We start from the raw sequence: 19,711 nt of genomic DNA on the forward strand, positions 1-19,711 counted from the left end.
ATAGTTAATGGTAACATTGTAAGATGCTTCCTTTAATTGTAACGAAGGCAATATACCGAAGCTAAATGTCTGTAAGAGGGGGTTATAAGGGAGTGATATGGGATTCTTGGTGGTGGTGTTGCTGTTTGACCTTTTCATTGCATTTTACTTTCTTTTTATTTTTCTTCTATGCTGTATATCTTTATACTTCATTTTCCCCCCTCCTTTTCCTCTTTATTTGTGGATGAAATGGAAATGTCCTCGTGTAGGTCATGGAGGTGAATGCATAGCTATGTGATTACACCGGGAATCATTGATTGTTTACTTAGAATGGATTGTACGGTTGTGAATACAACTGTTTAAAAAATAAACAGTGATACAAGTGCTGGAGAAAATGTGGAGAGAGGGATGTACCTGTTCACTGTTGGTGGGGAAGTAGAATGGTGCAGTCTGTCTGAAGGGCAGTGGGGTGGTTCCACAGGAAGCTAACTATGGGGTTGCCATATGGTCCTGCAACCCCATTATTGGGAATATACTTAGAAGAACTGAGGGCAGAGACATGAATGAACATTGCACACTGGTGTTTACAGTGGCAGTATTCATGAATTGCAATGGAAGGAAGAAACCTAAGGGTAAATAGACCACCAATAAATGGATTGGTGAACTGTGGTGTACACATTCAATGAAATATTGAGCAGCAGCAAAAAGAAATGAATTTATGAGATATGCAACTAGGTGAGCGGAACTTGAGGACAGTATGTTGAGTGAAATAAGCCAGAATTGAAGAGATAAACATTATAATGCCTCACTAATATGGACTAACTGTAATGTACAAACTCTGAGAATTGAATCTGAGAGCACAGGTTATCAGGGCAAGGCTTATGCTAAAAGTTCTTAGACTGTAAGCTCTCACAGCAGTCACATCTATTCATGAGATGTAATGGTTGTTGCTAAATTCTGAGATGATGAGCTCTTTGTGTATAACCTGGTCAGTCCCTGGAACTTGGGATATCTGTGTGACTCCTGAGACTCAGAGACAGAGACTACCAGCTATGATTGTCAGCATTACCCCACAAAGCACATGTTAAATAGTCTGAAAAAGAGATCACACTTCAATTAGAGATATGAACAAAATGGACTTGGTTAGGACTAAAATAAACCAGGCTAAAGGGTAGAGGATGATATTGACTGTGTTTTAAAACTTTAACTTCTATGTGAGACCAAAGGAATTGATGTTTATTTGGTGGCAAATCTATATTTTCTGTAGCACACTATATAATTTAACTGGTATGTTCAGTTTATTAAAACAGCATAATTATGTGGAACTTTGAATAGGGAGTGAGATCTGGTTGGTTTGCACAGGTTAGCATGAAGCCCTGATAACATCCCAGAGTAATTTTGGCAGAGAATAAAAAGTATTTGCAAAGCCCCCTCAAGGGACTGGGGGAAAATTGGAAATATTAAACTTGCCCACTTAGAGAATTCCTGATATTCTTACAAGCACTGGGGACTACCATTGTAGTAGGCCAAGCCCTTGATCTTGGGGCTTGCCCTTATGAAACTTGTTACTGCAAAGGAGAGTCTAAGCCTACTTACAATTGTGCCTGAGTCACCCCCAGAGAACCTCTTTCATTGCTCAGATTTGGCCTCTTTTTCTAAGTCAACACTGCCCTCCCTCCTACATGGGACATGACTCCTATAGGTGTAAATCTCCCTGGCAACGTGGGACATGACTCTCGGGGATGAGTCTGGACCTGGCATTGTAGGATTGAGAAAGCCTTCTTGACCAAAAGGGGGAAGAGAAATGAGACAAAATAAAGTTTCAGTGGCTGAGAGATTTCGAATTGAGTTGTGACGTCATTCTGAAGGTTATTCTTATGCATTTCATAGATATCCCTTTTTAGTTTTTAGTGTATTGGAATAGCTAGAATGAAACACCTGAAACTGTTGGACTGCAATCCAGTATCCTTGATTCTTGAAGACAATTGTATAACTGCATAGCTTATATGGTGTGACTGTGTGATTGTCAAAACATTGTGGTTCACACTCCCTTTATCCAGTGTATGGACAGATGAGTAGAAAAAAGGGGGACAAAAAGTGAATGAATAATAGGAGGGTGGAAAGAGTGTGAGATGTTTTAGGTGCTCTTTCATACTTCTATTTTTATTTTTATTTTTATTCTTATTTTCATTTTTATTTTTTGGAGTAATGAAAATGTTCAAAAAATTGTGATGCTGAATGCACAACTATGTGATGATACTGTGAACAATGAACAATTGATTGTACACTTTGGATGAATGTATGGTATGTGAATATATCTCAATAAAATTACATTTAATTAAAAATAAGAATAAGAGGGGCTAAGGGGCAGAGACATGAATGAACATTTTTTAAATTTTTATTTCTTTTTCTGGAGCAATGAAAATGTTCTAAAATTAATCACGGTGATGAATGCACAACTATGAGATGATATTGTGAGCCATTTATTATATACTTCAGATGGATTGTATGGTGTGTGAACATACTTTAATAAAATTGCATTTAAAAATTAACCAATTACAATAAAATAAAGGCATATTTACCTTTTGGGCTTTGAGTTTTAGTTTAAATCCATATCCACATTATAATTTATGGATCATAATATTCATAGAATGAGGTTTTGCCTTTTATATTGGGCATAAGTGATTTTCTGGGTTTGAAAAAGGTGCTCAAATAATTTGAAACAATCTACTGTCAATATTAAAATTACTGTTCATATACATAAACAAAGGAATACCTTCTGGTACATTTTTTATTGTAATATGCTTCCTTAATAAATATTTAAAAACCAAGGATTCTTAACCATTTTTTGTGTGAGGAACCCCTGTGGCAATCTGTATAGCCTATAAACCCCTTCTTGGAATAATGTTTTAAAATGCTTAAAGTAATACAAATAGGACTAAATAAAACAAAAACAAATACATTGAAATCTAGTTTTATGCATGGGCCATAGATTAAGGACATCTGGACATTAAGATTTTGAATAGCCCTTTGTATCAAAAAATGCCTGAGGAAAATACCCAAGTAGAATAGTTCTTGAATATAAAAGAACCAAGCATATGTACTAAAGCCCTTAGATTGCATCTTGTTTGTATGTATTATTTTTGCCTTTAAATACAGAAGTAAGAATTATTCATTTAGGAATAAGTACATGATAAAAATACTTGCAGAAGATTGGTTTTGTTGTGACTTAACTACATTCCTATTATCACCTAGAAGGATGATAAAATCTTGACACCAATGTATTTGCCTTTCAAGCTAACTTTGAGCATTTTAATACACTATAAATTTTGAGCTTTGCCCAATTCAGCTGTTCAGTTGGGCCATGAATTGCTTCATTAAAGGTATGAGTCTAGTAAAATAGAAAGTAATGAGTGGAAGAGTAGAAGGAAGGAGTTCCTTGGAGACAAAAATAGGATCAATGGAGACAGAATTGGAAAAAAATGTAGGATGTTGGGAAAAAAAAACACACAGCACTAAGAAAACTGAAAATATGAGGAAAAAAAGTAAAGAAATACCTACCAATAGGTTAGCTAGCAATTTATGTTTCACAATTCCACCTACCTGAGAATATTTGGAATTTATCTTTCATCTTTTGTGTGGCACTACATATCTCAGATGAATATAATGATATTTTACCTGATTTCTAAGAAGTTAAATAATGGCTGAATTTCCTTTAAGTTCCTTATCATGCTTCTCTCATTTAATAGATATTATAGTCCCATTATTTTTCTCTTATCCCCTTTTTGCATTCAATGGCTTAACATAGGCTTGAATTAAAAGAGGTGATCTTGTGCAGAAATACTTGAGAAACTGTACTGCTTAATGTGAAAATCAGTTGGTGTTTCATGTTGACAGAGTTTTTCTTTCTCTTTTTTTTTTCAGTTCTCCCCATTGTCTTCTTTGACCTGTATAGATTAAAACTGTATAATTTTCTCTTCAGAGTTCCTTTTATGTATCAAACATCTTTTCACTTGTGCATGAAGTGGGGCCCTAAAGTGAGCTCCCTCCCCTAAATCTGTAACAAGAGAGTCCCCTTCCCCCACAACCGGTAAGGACTGCAAAGTAAACATTAAGCCCTGAGAAGGAGGGAGTGAAACTGTGCTGTTTTAGGGAGTGAGACTTGCAGATGTATGCATTAGCCAAGCGTAACCGTTTCAATAATTAATCATTGCACCAGCCTTGAGAAAACTTCTCAAGCTTGCTAAAGATCTTAAGCACCCATTAATTAACCACCAACTCTGCTTTTGTCAAAGTAGCTTGCTTGCATTTTCAGGATGTGATTTCTGCCTATATAAGTCTCAAGCACTCTCCGGTGGGGGCTGCTGCTTGCTGAACTCCCTGCGCGGAGTGACAGGGGCAGTCACTGGCCGGTTAAATAAAGGCTCTTTAAATTCTGTTTGGCTGTCTCATACTCTAACTCACGGGCACCATAACATGCATAACTCTGATTTCTTATTAATTTATTCAGCAATCTGTGGATTATGGATTTAGTAAGATCAGGAGATTGAAAAAATCCACCATATTGTTAATATAGAAGGACTGTTATACATAGAACAATCAGTATAGGTCTTTTCTTGATTGTATTTAAAAATACTTTTATTACCACAGTTGGTTACCACAAACCCCATTGACTGGAAAACCTAGAGAAATAATCTAAACCCCTCTACAAATCTTAACTCCTCTAAAATCCTCCTTTATGTGAAGGCACTTCACAACCTGTACCTTGTAAAGAGAGAGATTAAGGACAACAACTCATAAATTTTGTCAGGTTGGTGAAGTGGATGGTGGAGTTGATTGCCAAGTACTCCTAACCTCAGAATGTTTTGAAGCCAAAGAGAAAATTAGGTTAATTGCATCCATTTTTTTTTAATACACCACAGGAGGGAAAACGATCTTGTGGATGGAGGAAATACTGTTTCTGTGCTCTACTTATAGTTATAGCATAAGGTTGTAATTGCTGCAAAACATGTTTGGCTAAAAACTGTCCAAGGCACGCTGAGTGTAGTACTCTGTTGTGGTTTCTCTGCCTTACTTTTTCCTGTCACTCTGTCTTTGGTCATGGCTATTTTGAATATTTATATTTATATTATAGAAGTAGAAATTGATGAAAAACAATGTGTTTTTTATAGGTGTTCAGAAAGAACAGTGATTAATTCAGATATTTACTATTAAGAGCATATGTATCAGTATTCTTTTTGTTTGTTTTGCTTTTTGTAATTGAGGCTCTTACAGGGTGACTTCTAAAAGAATAAGGATGAAAATAGGGCCTCAAATCCTGTTTTGTTTTTTAATGGAGCTGTGTCACAACCTTTGAATTCATCATGTCCAGTTGGGAAAATTTATTAACTTGCTCTTTTTTGCGTGACTTCCTATGTAGTCTACCAACTACAGAGAGAAATATCCATATATAAGTGGATCAAAGCATGGATTTAAAAAAGCAAAGAGAAAGAAGAAGTGATTTACTGGGTCAGATACCCTGTTTAACATTTCAGGGTCAAACCAGTACCAAATTCCTAGGACATAGTATGGAGTCCAGCAGACAGTAAATGAAGTGGCAAATGCAACCGTCATCTTTAGGGTCCTCAGTCGTGCTCTTGGTATATTGTTCTTGGATTGATTCAACTGTAGTTCTATTAGATAGAGAAAACAATAGGTGTTTAATGACCAGCTTTCTCACAAAACTAGAATAGATGTAAAAGATGAGAGAATCACTAATTGAACGTAATCAAAACAATGAAAGCAAATTTCCACAATTGAACAATGATAATTTGTTTGAAATGCATGATTTTATTCCAAGTTTTCCACAATGTCATATAATGAATTGGAAAGACAAAGGATGACAGTGCTCTTAAAAGTTGTTTCCATCAAACTAATCTGGGTTTGATGTGTGAGGGCACTTAAATCCTTGAAATAAAAACTTAAGAGTAGATGATGTCTGATCTGAGTGGAATTCTGAGTTTACACAGACTTATATTCACTATGTGAGTATTTCTGCCACAAAAGGTAATAAGAACTGTGCATTTTATATACTTTCACCATGTACTTCTTTTAATGATGTCCAAAATGATTTCACTTTTTATATCAATACATTCTTTAAAGTTCATAGGTTACTCCCTTTGTGAAGAAATTCACTAGATTTTAATGGAATCACTGACTTTAATAATCTGATTGCCTACATGAAATTTAGGACTTGTTCCAAAAGGAAAAAGTCACAGTTTTGAAATGCTCATAGCCTGTTCTTGTATTTCATAACCCAGAACTGCTGTTTTGAAATAAAAAAAAAAAACACTCTTCATATACTGTATTTTGAGAGAAACAGATAATGCTAATTCAGAAATACTTACTCTGCAACTTCTTATTCATTGATCACCAAGGGAGTGGAAATATGGAGGGAAAAATTTACATGAATGACATTTTAACTATAAAATCAATTTTTGACTAAAATGTTAAAATCGGTAATTTATGGAACACAGTTTGATTATAGATTTTTTGTAACACAAACCAAATTTCCATGTACCAAGTATCTTATTATGGGCCTTGCTCTTTTCACATATTATTTCATTTTATCTGTAAAGCTAAGTAACAAATAAGTAATAAAGCAATCAATAGGAGTGGGAACATATTAGAAAGCATCTTGGTTTAGCCCAGATGGCTAATCTGAAAAAAAATATAGGGACTCTCACAACAGGCTGTACTTTTCCTTCTTTTGAAATATCACCACGCTTGATTATTGGTTTACTGTTTACGATCTGATTTTTCTGCTAAACTGTAAGCTCCATGAGAGCAGGATCCCCACCTAACACAGTTTTCGGAAATAATGAGTAGTCAGTACATATTAGTCAAATAAATAAAAGATTAAATAAATACTTTTATCTTATTGTTCCCTCTCTCTCTCTCCCTTTATTTTTTTTTTTTTTTTTGCTTCTGCACTGCTCACGTTTCTTTAGATAAACCCCTATTTGGAATCCAACTTCTTATTTTCTCTGTGCTCTTCTTTGACATCCCCAATAAAACTGAATTTTTTAGGATAATATTTTGAAGGCAAATTGTTTTTGCAGTACACTTCCTTGCAAATATCAAATATCATTTTATGTTGGCAGGTGGAAACTGTCTAAGTACCCATTACAAAGCATCACCATAATTATCTTCTTTTGAAAGAAGATAATCTACTGAGAGTGAGAACCCCATAATAATTACTACAATTTCCCTGTTAATTTGTACCAGGTATAACATATGCACTATGCCACTGATAATGTGTCTTTTGAATGTCACAGCTTAACATGCTTACTTTGTAAATTCATAAATTTTAGCTTTCAGGAATGCACCAAATTATCAAAACAAAAAAGGCAGCACCACATATATGAAGATTTTGGATGAAATAGTCAATTACATATGTAACTAAGTTCACACATCCAATACACACACACACCCACTCACACATATACGTAACTGTACGTAGTTTGGATTGTGAGGATATAGGGGATTTGAATGTGAAACTGATAGCTTAACAATTCTATTGGCTAGCATTTGACAGGTTGTACTTTGTTACCTTCTAGAAATCAGGTGTTATAGCATTGTAATGAGTAATTTAGCAATGCTTATCCTGGTAAATGAGGCAATTGTCCTTTCATCCTTAATTCTAGGGTGCCAAATTTAGAACAGGAGTTATTAAACTCCCTCATCTGTAAATTGGGTATAATAAAAGTATATACTTCATGGGGAGATTGTGATTATTAAATGAGTTATATGTAAACTGGTTAGAACAGTACCCGGTACATATTCAGTGCTGCTCTGCTCTTTAAAATCACTGTTTAAAAACTTTTCCGATCATTAAGTCCAAATACAAGGAATACATACTGTGTGGATCCTGATGAAGAACTCGTGTCAGGGTGAAGATGATTTTTGCATTGCAGATCAACGTGATGAGAAGGGGAATGATGAAGAGGAAACTGAAGGTGAAAAAGTTATAAAAGGCTTGATGCCACCATTGTGGAAAACTGCAGTGTGTTACACATTGAGAAAAGACAACTGCCTGTCCAGAGCCATCTGCTAGATGGATCATCCTGAAGATGTATAACTGTATGAGAGAAAAAAAGTTATGTTACTTTTTATAAACAGTATGTGAATGTTTTCTTGAATGTTTTCTCTCCTGTGTTGTGCTAGCTCCCCAACATGTTGCCCAAAGCAATTGCTTAGCTCCTTGATAATATCCTTCTGGCATTTCTATAAAAAGTAATAAGTGGATGCTTGCTTAAAATATGCTTGGGTAAGTGTGAATAGATCTATAGGATTTTGGAAGTTTTGGAAATTATTTCAACCTTGCAGAATATTCATCAACTAAGGATTTAAGCTTTGTTTGTATTTTCATTTTCAGGTATAGTTAATGCTGAGTAAACTCATTACCAGTGATTTTGTTCATTGTTATATCCCTAGTATGTAAAAACTGTGCTTCTGTGCCTGGCACTTAGAATATGTCCAATAAAATATGTATTTAGATTTTCTTTTAGAGACAGAAAACCCCATTAAAATGGCTGCCTTTTTTTAAAAATAAAAAATGGGCAAAAGACATGGACAGACAGTTCACAAAGACATAAAAATGACCCTTCTTTAGAGAAATGTCTGTTCACATACTTTGTGCATTGTTAAATTGGGTTCTTTTAAATTGTTGTTGAGTTGTACAGTTTTTTAAATATATTCTAGCAGTCCAATAAGCATATGAAAAGATGCTCAACATCACTGGTCATCAGGGAAAAGCAAATCAAAACCACCATGAGGTACTACTCATTGGTGATTACGGAAAAAACAACAGAAAATCCTAAGTGTTGGTGAGGCTGCAGAGAAATAGAGACCCTTATACCTTGCTGGTGGCACTGTAGAATGGTGCAGTCATTGTGGAAATCAGTTAGGCAGTTCCTCAGAAAATTGAAAATAGAATTAGCATATGATATGGCAATCCGACTTCTTGGTCTATAACCAAAGAATTGAAAGCAGGGACTTGAACAGGTATCTGTACACCAATGTTTATAGCAGCATTATTCACAACAGCTAAAAGGTGGAAGCAACCCAAGTGTCCATCAGCAGATGAAAGGATAAACTAAATGTGGTACATACATACATTGGAATATTATTCAGCTGTAAAAAGGAATGAAGTTCTGATGCATGCTACAACATGGATGAAACTTCAAAACATCCTGTTAAGTGAAATGTCAGACACAAAAAGATAAATATTCTATGATATCTCTTATGTGAAATACTTAGAAGAAGCAAATTTCTAGAAACAGGTAGTGGGTTAAAATTGTCAGGGGAAGGGTTTGGGTGGGAGGAAAAGGGAGTTATAGCTTAATGGGTGACTGGTTTCTGTTTCAGGTGATGACAAAGGAGAGGTAATATTAACGATGGTACACAATATTGTGAATATAATCAATAATACTGAGTTGTATACTTGAATGTAGTTAAAATGAGAAATTTTGTGCTTTATATCACTTCAAAAAGTTAGAAACAAAAATAGAACAGAAAATGACTCAAACATAAGAAAAGATGTTCAGCCTCACTCATGATAAGGGACATGTCAATTAGAGCTAGACTGAGATGCCATTTTTTTTACTATCAGATTACGGAAATCAAAAGTATGATAACAGTTTGTTGGCAAGGCTATGGGGAAATGATACTTTCATACACTGCTAGTGGGAATGCAAATTGGAACAACCATTGAAATTGGCAGTAATTAGCAAAACTACATATGCATTTACCTTTGACCCAGCCCACTTCCAGGAATTTACCCTGAAGGTACTTACCTCCTCATCATATGAAAATATATGTGCACAAGCTTATTAATTGCAGCATTGTTTGTAATAGAAAAACTTGAAAATAACCTCCATATTGATTCATAAAACAATAGCTGAATAAACTATGGTGCAACCACTCAATGGAGTACGATATGTCTGTAAAAAATAGTGAGGGAAATCTTTATGCGTATATGTGTGTATTCATAAATAAATGTGTGTGTATGTGTGTATCTGTTTCCTAGCTCTGTCTGCTAAGAGGGCCTAGAAACATTGATATTCCATAGTAGTGAACACACTTAGCACCTAGATCTTGTCTTCTAAATACCATTCTCCACTAACAGGAACCAGCACTCATTGGAGAAGTGAGTGACTTCAGGGTTGGGAGAGGCAAAATATGTGCCTGAAACAATTTGTTGTGCCAAAAAGTCAAGAAGTGTGTTCAAAGAATGATGGAGCATGTTAGCTTGAAAGGTGCTAGCTTGAAAGAATTTCCACTGGTCAAATCTGGGACAATGGAAGCATCAACATTTTAAAAAGGTGATAGAGAATGATAAACTATTGAATACATTAAGAATCCATGAGCGCATGCGGATATAAATTACAAAATAAAAACATAAATTGGGGAGGGAGAAAGCTAACTAAATAAATGTAGGAGGAATAACGGAATTAATGATTACCATTTATAATCACTATAAAAATAATTGATTCAGGCAAGAATGGTTAGTGGATGAGAAAAGCGGCGCGCAAGAGTTTGAGGAGTAACAGGATATTTACGTAGTCTGGAAGTATCTACCCACAGGGAAGATAATAACTTCACAATAGATACAAAACCAAATAATCAAGTCACGTCACTAATGAGATTCAACTGACAGCATCTGCCTTCTTATATAATCTACTGAGAAGAAATTAGTATTGTTTCATTAGCATTTCTGCTAAAAAGTGCATGACCTGAATCTAATGACGAGGAAACATCAGAAAAACCCCAAATTGAGGGGCAATCTACTAAATAGTTGACCTGTACTCTTCAAAAATGCCATTGTCATGAAATACAAAGAAAAACCAAGGAAGGGTTCCAGATTAGAAAAGACTAAAGAATACAGCACCGATTATATCACATGATCTTGAATTTTCTTTTGTTACAAAGATCATTACCAGGACAGATAACCTGTGAGTTGTATCGAGTCACTGCTAATTTCTTGATTGGGAGTATTGTACTGTGGTTATATGAAAGCAGTTTTTGTCTTTAGGAAACATACTGAAGTATTTAGGGTAAAGGGGCATTACAGCTGCAACCTACTTTTTTTTTTTTTTTTTTTTTTTTTATCTTTTCAAGTGAAATTTAACAAGTAATTAGAGAACAAATTTCAAAGACTATTATAGGTTGCAGTTCCACAGTTTCAGTTATTTCATGATTGTGAAATATAACATATATATATATAAAGGTAAAAGCTTTCAAAGTATACTTTAACAAGTAGTTATATAAGCAACCTACTTTTAAATAATTCAGAATATATCCCTTCCCCCACAAAACACAAGAAATAAAGCAAATAAACAAATGTAGTAGTGTTAATATTTGGGGAATCTGGGTGAAAGGTATTCAGGCATTATTTATACTATTTTTGCAAACCTCCTCAAAGTGTGAAATTATGTAAAAGAAATAAAGGCCTTTAGTCTAGGGCTTTTAAAACACAGATTGAATCAATTATTAAGGAAAGTTTGCAAGTAGGTTTTCAAAATCAAATTCTAGTAGATATTTATTCATTCTTTTGCCATGCATCAAGCATCCTTTTTACCTGGTGATTTCCCAACTTTTCCTCTGAAAAACTTCATTTTACTGTGAGACTTACATTATTCAAATGAGAAAATATGAAGGCATAAGCATTTTTAAACCAATGGCAAGTAAATTCAAACACAAAGGTTACAGTGTTTCTTTTTATTTTAAGCAAATGAATGGCAGTACTCATAGTGTTTATTTTTACTATAAAATTGAGAAATTTAAATTAAATTAAATTAATTAAACAGGCCTGGGATTTCTTTCCTCTTTGGCATGGTGGGAGTGGGAATGATGTATGCCTTTTAAAATAAAGAATAGTATGAAATATTTCATTTCTTCATTCTGTAGAGTAGGGGAAATAACCGAGTTCCTAATCATTGTAATTGAAATATTGATCTGTTTCATCATGGAAATACCAAAGTTCAGGCCTTTTTCTCAGTTACAAAGGAAAAAAAGTATTAATAAGTTAATCCACTAGAGGGCGTACAATGATCAAAATAGCACCTTTAAAGTTAGGAAAAACCCAAACAAGTGCATTCAACTAATTCTGCCTCATTATCCAGACCAACTCTTCCCAGATTTTCAGTTTCTATACTTCTTTGCAACCCAACCTTATTTAATGTTCAGTTTTCAATTTAACTCCACAGTTGTTGTGAGCTGGTCTTTGGAAGACTTCACATAGAATGTGACATGGAGCCTTATATTTCATTAAAGTCCACTACTTTCCTCCCTACTTCCCAACTGGATTTGGAATCAAATGATTTGAGTTTGACTTTCTACTCTGCACTGGGTCTTCATTTCACTGCAATATTTCATGTTTTAAAGTCATAATGGTGAAACTTGCAATAGCAATGAATTTGAAACACAGTACATAATTTGAGTTAACTTTTGTCATCATTATTTATTTAATAAATGCTTATTTTAAAGCAACTTCTTGGTAAAAATAACTACATTAGGTGTTCTCTGTCACAGAAGATGAACCATATGTATCCTGCTCTCAAGGAATTTAATATCTGGTAGGGAGCATGCATGTGACATCTGTAAAAGAGAGGCTGTGGTAAGGTTCAAAAAAGAAGTATAGATTAAGTGCTATGGAAATTCAGAATCTTTCTTGCCCATAAACTAATTTGTTTTTGGCTTGGTTCAATTTATTTTGTGCTCTAAGGCCATATTCATTCGAATGATTAATGTAGGAATCTACTCTACTTTCAGTGGTTCCTTTGTCCTTGGATGGTATTTCTTCAATTTCTTTATGCTTCTCCTCCCTTATCCCTTGCCCAGGTTCTCATCACTGCTTACTTTATTTCACAATAAACTAGAGCATTCTTCTACTATTCATATCTGCAGTAAACTTTGGATGCTCATTTCTTCTTAGAGGGTTAAAGATAATATTCTGATGTCACACTAATTACACCTTTACCTAATCTTTTCCAAAGGTAATTATCTTCAGATGATGTGCTCATCTCCTTTATCTATAAAATGAAAACAATAATAGTATCTACCTCTAGGGACTGTCATGAGAATCTAATGTGTAAGGCACTTAGACTAATGCCTGCTACACAGTTAGCAGTATACAAATCTTAACCATTATTGTGATTAAAAAACTGAGGTATACAACTTATAAATATATATGCATATGCATGTATTTTCATTTTAAAAAATGTATAAAATGCTTTTTCCTGGTGTCTCTTAACCATCTATTCTCACCTTAAGCTTTTCCCTTTTTTCCTTCCCCAACCTCCTACAGGAAATAAGGAAATATACAATATTTCATAGTGTGGTATAGTGTAGTCGTTGAAAGCTCTGACTGTGGAGTTAACTTGACTTACTGATCCCTCTACTTAGTAGACAGACTGCACTTACTAGGCATGTATCTTAGGCACGTTATATAACATGCTTAGCCTTAGTTTCTCCATGTATAATATTAAGATAATAATTGTACCTGATTTATAGGGTTGTTGGGAGGATTACATGAAATAATGTATGCAAAAGCACTTAGCACAATTCCTGGTAAATACTTTGTTTTTTATGTCCTCAATAACTATTATTTATCACCATCATTGTTATTATTACCATCGTTATTTCTGCTGCATAATATACTACTACTATGCTCCCACACACTGCCTGGCATTTTATACACGTGTAGTAAGTATTTAGTGAATTTAAATTCTTTGCCAAGTTCAGAAGTGCATTCTACCTCTGTAAATTCTTTGTATCAAGGCAAGCCTCCACACATCTTTACACTGAGGTGACTCATATATCTTGCCTGTAGGCCTCAGCTAACTATAGAATTTAAAAGCTGTCAATATATAATGTTCCACACTAACACAGATAAGCTAGTGGTATTAACTGAAAATAATCTGCTTCTTTGGAATCCTTCTGGTGTATTAGGTGACTCCTAACTTAGGAAATGTTTTCTCCTCTTCATGCAATTGCCAGCCTAATCACAGAAGGTCTTAAATCAGATCCCTGGGCACGTTTGTTGCATTTTTCTTTCTTTCTTTCTAATCCTGCTTTTAGAAAGAGTGCCTCCCAATCGTAATATGCAACTATAGCTTTCAGAGTGAGTAGGATAGTTTTTGTGACTAGGGAATTGGTTTGTCAAATTTATTTATCAGTCAGAATGAAAGCAGTAATTTTCAGAAATCTGAAATGATCAACTTTTATATAAGCATATTTCTTTGCTGTTTCTTAACCATACATTATCTTGCTCATATTTCCCTATTTTTTTTTCTCATCTGACATCAAAAACTCTATTTTGAAGGAAGGAGGAAAGGAATATAGGAGGGGAAGAAGGAAATGAACATTAAGTATCAAGTCTTATACAACATGATTTTACGTACCTTATTTACAATTTATTGTTTACAATTATCCTTTTAGACTTGGGTTAAGTAGTTTGTTCAGTGTAATAATTTGCTCTTACAGATAGCTGTAAGAGACACTATTAATATTTGAACCCAATTTTGTTTGAAACCAATACCCACGCCATTTCTGTTATCCCATTGGCTTTCAAACTTTATTGTGGGAGCTCAGAGTTCTTCAAAGGGACCATGACTGGGGGTTAGTGAAAGTTCAAGCAGAGTACTGGGCCTCATTTATCCCTATTTTATCCAGAGCAGCTCTATTTATAACCGTTTCATTCATTGGGGTTCCACATAGGATTTTTTTTTTTTTAAAGAATTCCATTACTGGTAAAAAGTTTGAAAGTTATTATGCTTTACCATGCTGGAACTTCGGAAAACATATCCTAAAACAATCACAGAATTTAGCTTCTGAGGTTAGTAATCAGAAAGTTTATAAACTAATGTGGCCAAATTGAGATTTGGTCATTCTGAACTCTGGCAAAATGTCATGAATTCCCAGCCCCGAGTTGTAACATCTAGCTTATTAATTTTTTTTTTAACGATGTAGGAATTACTCAAGAATACAAAATCAATACATGCATCAAAGGATGAAGATTAAAGTTGCCTTTTCAATGTAAATTAGCCTAAACATGATGCTCCTTTGTCAATGGCTGATCCATCAAGCGTAGTGAAGCATGAGGCATACTCACCGTTTGTCATAGTCTAGAAATAAAGGGCCTTCTCTAGTTCTTGTCTTCCCCATCAACTATATGTAACATTACTCACAGGGATGGAACCTCTTTTATTCAGGGAGAAAGCAGAAAACCACAATAAAAATAAAACAGGATTTAATAAAAAGATGTGAGTCTAGCAGACCAAGTGACATTGGGAAACCAATTAATCCATTTAAATCAGTGTTGTTTGAATTGCAGTTTATGCCCATCAGTGAGCTGAAATCAACATTAAAAATTTAAATGTAATAAGATAGAATATTTATTTTGTGAAAACTTTTTCTCGTTATATTTGTGTGTGAGAGAGAGACAAACTAGGTCTCGATGTAGTATGCATTTCTTACATTGAATTACTGCCAAAAATGTTTGAAGGTAATTGCTTTCAAAGGTTTATACCTTAGTTATTTTAAATGTGAAATGGAGATAATAACATGACTCCTTTGTACCTCATAGAGTTAATGTAAGTATCAAATAAGATTATATACGTGATGTTTTCCAGGAAACTTCAGCAAAATGCTTTACAAATTTAAAGTGCTGTTGGAAGTGAGGATGAGTCATTTGTTTTATAAAGTAAAATATTACCATCACTGTCACATAAATCTCTCAGGAAGAGTAATGTATTTGAGGTTAGGCTGTTACATGAAATTCCTAATCTATTCAAAGCTAAATTGTATTTTCTTTTCACTACATAAAGAAAGGTAAGTAGTTGGCATTATCTTTCAATTACTGCTGTGATATACTTAAATGAAAATAATGGAATTATTAAGTCAGTACTTTATTTAAAACTTCTGGGGGAATTCTTTATAGGAGAGTAAAATTGTGGGTGTGCTTTTCAATCATTATAACAATTTGACCTATTTCTATTGCTGATTGGAGTTCCACCTACATCAGAATCCCAAACTACCACTACTTTCCACATAGCTATACTTACATGAAGACTTTATATTGCTGATATTATGTCCTAAAGCAAATGTTTTTACCTCTTTCTCTCATAGCCTGCCCTCTCTCTCCTTTCAACTAAGGAAACATGCTAATAAACAGGCAGACAGATAGACCGACAAAATACCCCTCTTTTCAATACATTTAATTCAATGGTTTTACTTTAAACTCCTTGGCTAAAACTATTGGAGCCTTATTTTACTCTGCTCCATAAGTAACTCCCTAAATCCAATATGTTGCCAAATTGTGTTTCTTTTGTTTGTTTAAAATATTCCTCTTACCATCAATTTCATTTTACACACCCTAGCCCCCAACTTAATCACCTCAATGCCAGATGATTGAAAAGGCTTCTTTAGCTCTCGCCACTCCCTACCCATTCAGGCATAGGTAAATTTTCTTAAAATACTTTTTATTTAAAAAAGTAATTTTTTTTCCTTGCACAAGACTCAAAAGAGCTATACAGCTCCCACATTAACTTTGTTATTTCCCTGGCTTTCAATGTCTGCTATAATATAAATATATTAAACCCCTCATTAATTCATTAATTTATCCAAACATGATGTAATTTCTATTTTTGCTAGGGATCATATTAGGTGTTGTAAATATAATTAAATTGAACACAATAGAGTCCCCACCATTTAGTAGCCTACATTTTAATTGTATAAAAGATAAACAATAATCACAATATTTTATAACAAATAAATAGTATTCTATAAGATCAAAGGAAAGGGAACAAACTACCAAGTCTAATTCCCCACTACTCCCAATTCTTACTCTTTCACTTCAGCCAGACAGGTTTCCTAGAAAAATTAATCACACTTTTCAGCCTTTGCTGAAAAGTTTCCATGCAAATACATTCATCATTAGTAGCTCAGGTTACCCCCATCTTTACCCTAAAACCTTCCTTCACCATTTCTACCCATACTCATCTATATCCTTCTTCTTATCTTTTTAATAGGTTTAAAAATTTTTTTTGTTATCTAGTTGTATTAGTTTTGTATAAGTTTTTTTTTCCACAACTGAATTACATTTTCTTGGAGGGCTGCTTCTTGTTTCATCAGTACCTGGCTTAGTGTTAGGAAAATAACCTGTGTTTAACTAGCTTCTCTAAGAAGACCAACCAATGAGCAACTCATACCTCAAAGTAACAAAATGGGAAATTTCAGAAGTATAAGCCTTGGCTAAAACACATCATTTCAAGATACATATTTGCTATGTCACTGACCTAATCTTATATATTCAGTCCCTGTGAAAGCAACTGTAATATACTTTCTTTCCAGGGAAATCAAAACATTTAGTTTTCCCATTTTTCTTGCCATGGTTTTTATAATCAACTCTTGAGATATCAAAAAAAACCCATGCCCACTAACAGCCATTCCTCCTTCCCTCCTACTACCCCCTACTTCCAGTAACCACTAATATACTTTCTGTCTCAATACTTACCTAGTGTCAGTATTACATATAAATGGAGTCATACAATATATGGGCTTTTGTATCTGGTTTCTTTCCAATAGCATAATGTTTTCAAGATTCATTTGTATTGTATGAGTCAGCACCTCATTGCTTTTTTTTTTTTTCCAGGCCTGCTGACTCTCTTTCTTTCTTTTTTTAAAAATCACATCCTTGTGGCTTTAATTCTTGACACACCCTTGTTCTCTGGGCTCACCTTACAGTATATTTATAAGCATAGTTGACAACCTGTTCATCTGTTGTTAAAAGATCTATGGCTTTTGCAAGAATTTATACTTTTTCTCAAAAATTTGACTGTTGAAAATGGCAGATTCTGCTTCTGATGAAGACCTGTCCCTACAGAGTGGGCATATAGTTTAGTCAATAGTCTGTCACAGTCCAACCTATCTCCAGCAAAACTCACACCAATCTCAGAGAAGTATTCGAGTTTCCAAAAGTCCAAGATTTTCCACACTTCTTCTTTATTCAATCTTACCCAAATGCAAACATCAGAACAGCATACTAATCATGAATAAGTCTCCCTAAGCCATACTGACAGAATTCTTACAGTTTCCATTCGAGAAATCTCAAATAAGACAAGTTGCAAATACTTTCTACATATGTGAATTCCACAATTCCTAAAAGTTCTCTCAACTAACCATTAAATCCATTCAACTAGAATAAAAGGACAAATAGATGGAAGCATAGAATGGAATGAGATCAATTTTGAGAATAGCTACCTTTTCTGGGAGCACTTGTATACTCAAGATTATGCTAAACACTTTAATACATTATTCATTTAATCAATACAAAAGCCTCAAGAGGTAGGTATTACTCCCATTTTATAAATGGGAACTAAAAGCCAAGGAGGCTAAATAATTTGCCCAAAGTAATACAGCAGAGTCAGATTAAATGCCAGTTTCTGATGTTCAGAGCCCCAAATTTTAAAGATAGTACAATATTGTTCTTGACAAGCTCTTTACTCAAGTTTAGGTAGGAATCCTGTGATCTCCATACCCTAACAAGTTACCTGTGGTCCAGCAAAGATACCACTGAGGATCCAGGCCAGGCCAATCATGGATTGTCCTATTTTGCTGTTTCTTTTCACAGCGAGGGGCCTTGTGATGGCCAGGGAACGATCTAGGCTGATCACCACCATCATGAAGGCAGGGGCGTACATGGAGAAGAGCTTCAGATAGCTGAGGACTTTGCAGAGGAATTCTCCACCATACCATTGGACTGTAATGTTCCACATTCCGTCCAGTGGCATGACAATTAGAGTCTCCAATAAGTTGGCTAAGGTCAGATGTTTTAAAAGCACCTTCATTCTCGAGAGCTTTTTCCCTTTCTCTTTCTTCTGAGTCCATCTCTGAAGTTTCAACAAGAAAGAAGTGTTAAAGGCTGTGGAGAGTAGTAAAAGGAGGAAAGTCACCGTCGCTCGGATCTTTCCGGATAAGGTCAGGGTGGGGAGGTTGCCCTGCATCAGTGGGAAGCTGCTGTTGACAGCTGGGCAGTGATCTTGACTCTGTTCAGGAGAGGCACTGATTGCCATACTTCCCAATTAATAGATCTTCAAGATTTGTATTTCTGGTACTTCTGATGTTTTGCTGTAACTGAACCCAAAGTCCCATTTTATTTCTGCCTTCTTTAGATGGAAATGTCACGGATTTAGATTTATGTCAGATTTTGACCCTGAGATACTTTGGACTTATGTGAAAGATCAAGGTGAACTTGCTTTGTGTGTTCATAATCCATCAGAGTGCTGAAAGAGATCAAGCCGAACGTATTCTGAGGGCCACATGTAACTGTAGCATCTCAGCAGATGGCCTGGTTTTCACAACATTTTTCTTTAGTGATGAAGGACACTTGAAGCCTAATTTAGAATTTAAAATTTACTCGTGACATTATTCAATTAACTTTAATGAAGACATTTTCTACAAACTTACTGTCAGTGTACTTCCTAATAGGCATATGCAAAATGAAAGTGAAAAAAAGTGGAAGAATCTGATCCAATTAAAATCTTCTGTCTTAAGAAATTAATATATTTCTCAAAAACATGTCTTTGTTTCCTTTTTTAAATATAGACTGTTGAGCATTTAAACACAAGACCACAAATATTTTCATTTAAAACCACCCTCCACAAAACATCAAAATTAATACTTGATTCTT

General features: G+C 34.6%; 1 protein-coding gene across 2 annotated transcripts; it reads right to left on the reverse strand.

Annotated features, from left to right (window-relative positions):
- Positions 1-5,406: 5,406 nt before the first annotated feature.
- GNRHR (gonadotropin releasing hormone receptor) lies at positions 5,407-19,094 on the reverse strand. 2 transcript variants are annotated; one of them, XM_037828953.1, is made up of 3 exons: positions 18,573-19,094; positions 7,879-8,098; positions 5,407-5,651 (listed from the first exon to the last, which is right to left on the reverse strand). In XM_037828953.1, exons 1-3 carry the CDS (start codon positions 19,092-19,094, stop codon positions 5,407-5,409), a joined length of 987 nt encoding a protein of 328 aa, XP_037684881.1. The 2 variants fall into 2 exon arrangements, with proteins under 2 accessions (XP_037684881.1, XP_037684882.1); XM_037828954.1 differs by having other exon boundaries at positions 5,516-5,651; positions 7,879-7,970.
- Between the last annotated feature and the right edge of the window lie 617 nt (positions 19,095-19,711).

The sequence above is a fragment of the Choloepus didactylus genome, chromosome 3, assembly GCF_015220235.1.
Source record: "Choloepus didactylus isolate mChoDid1 chromosome 3, mChoDid1.pri, whole genome shotgun sequence".
Taxonomy (NCBI): Eukaryota; Metazoa; Chordata; class Mammalia; order Pilosa; family Megalonychidae; genus Choloepus; species Choloepus didactylus.

What these genes read in the sequence shown, in the direction of transcription:
- GNRHR (XM_037828953.1), bottom strand. Translation starts at nt 19,094, where the DNA reads ATGGCAATCAGTGCCTCTCCTGAACAGAGTCAAGATCACTGCCCAGCT. An exon ending in GTATCTTTGCTGGACCACAG is followed by an intron (nt 8,099 to 18,572) that starts GTAACTTGTTAG and finishes TCTCTCATACAG; the next exon opens with TTATACATCTTCAGGATGAT. An exon ending in TCTTCATCAGGATCCACACA is followed by an intron (nt 5,652 to 7,878) that starts GTATGTATTCCT and finishes TCTATCTAATAG; the next exon opens with AACTACAGTTGAATCAATCC.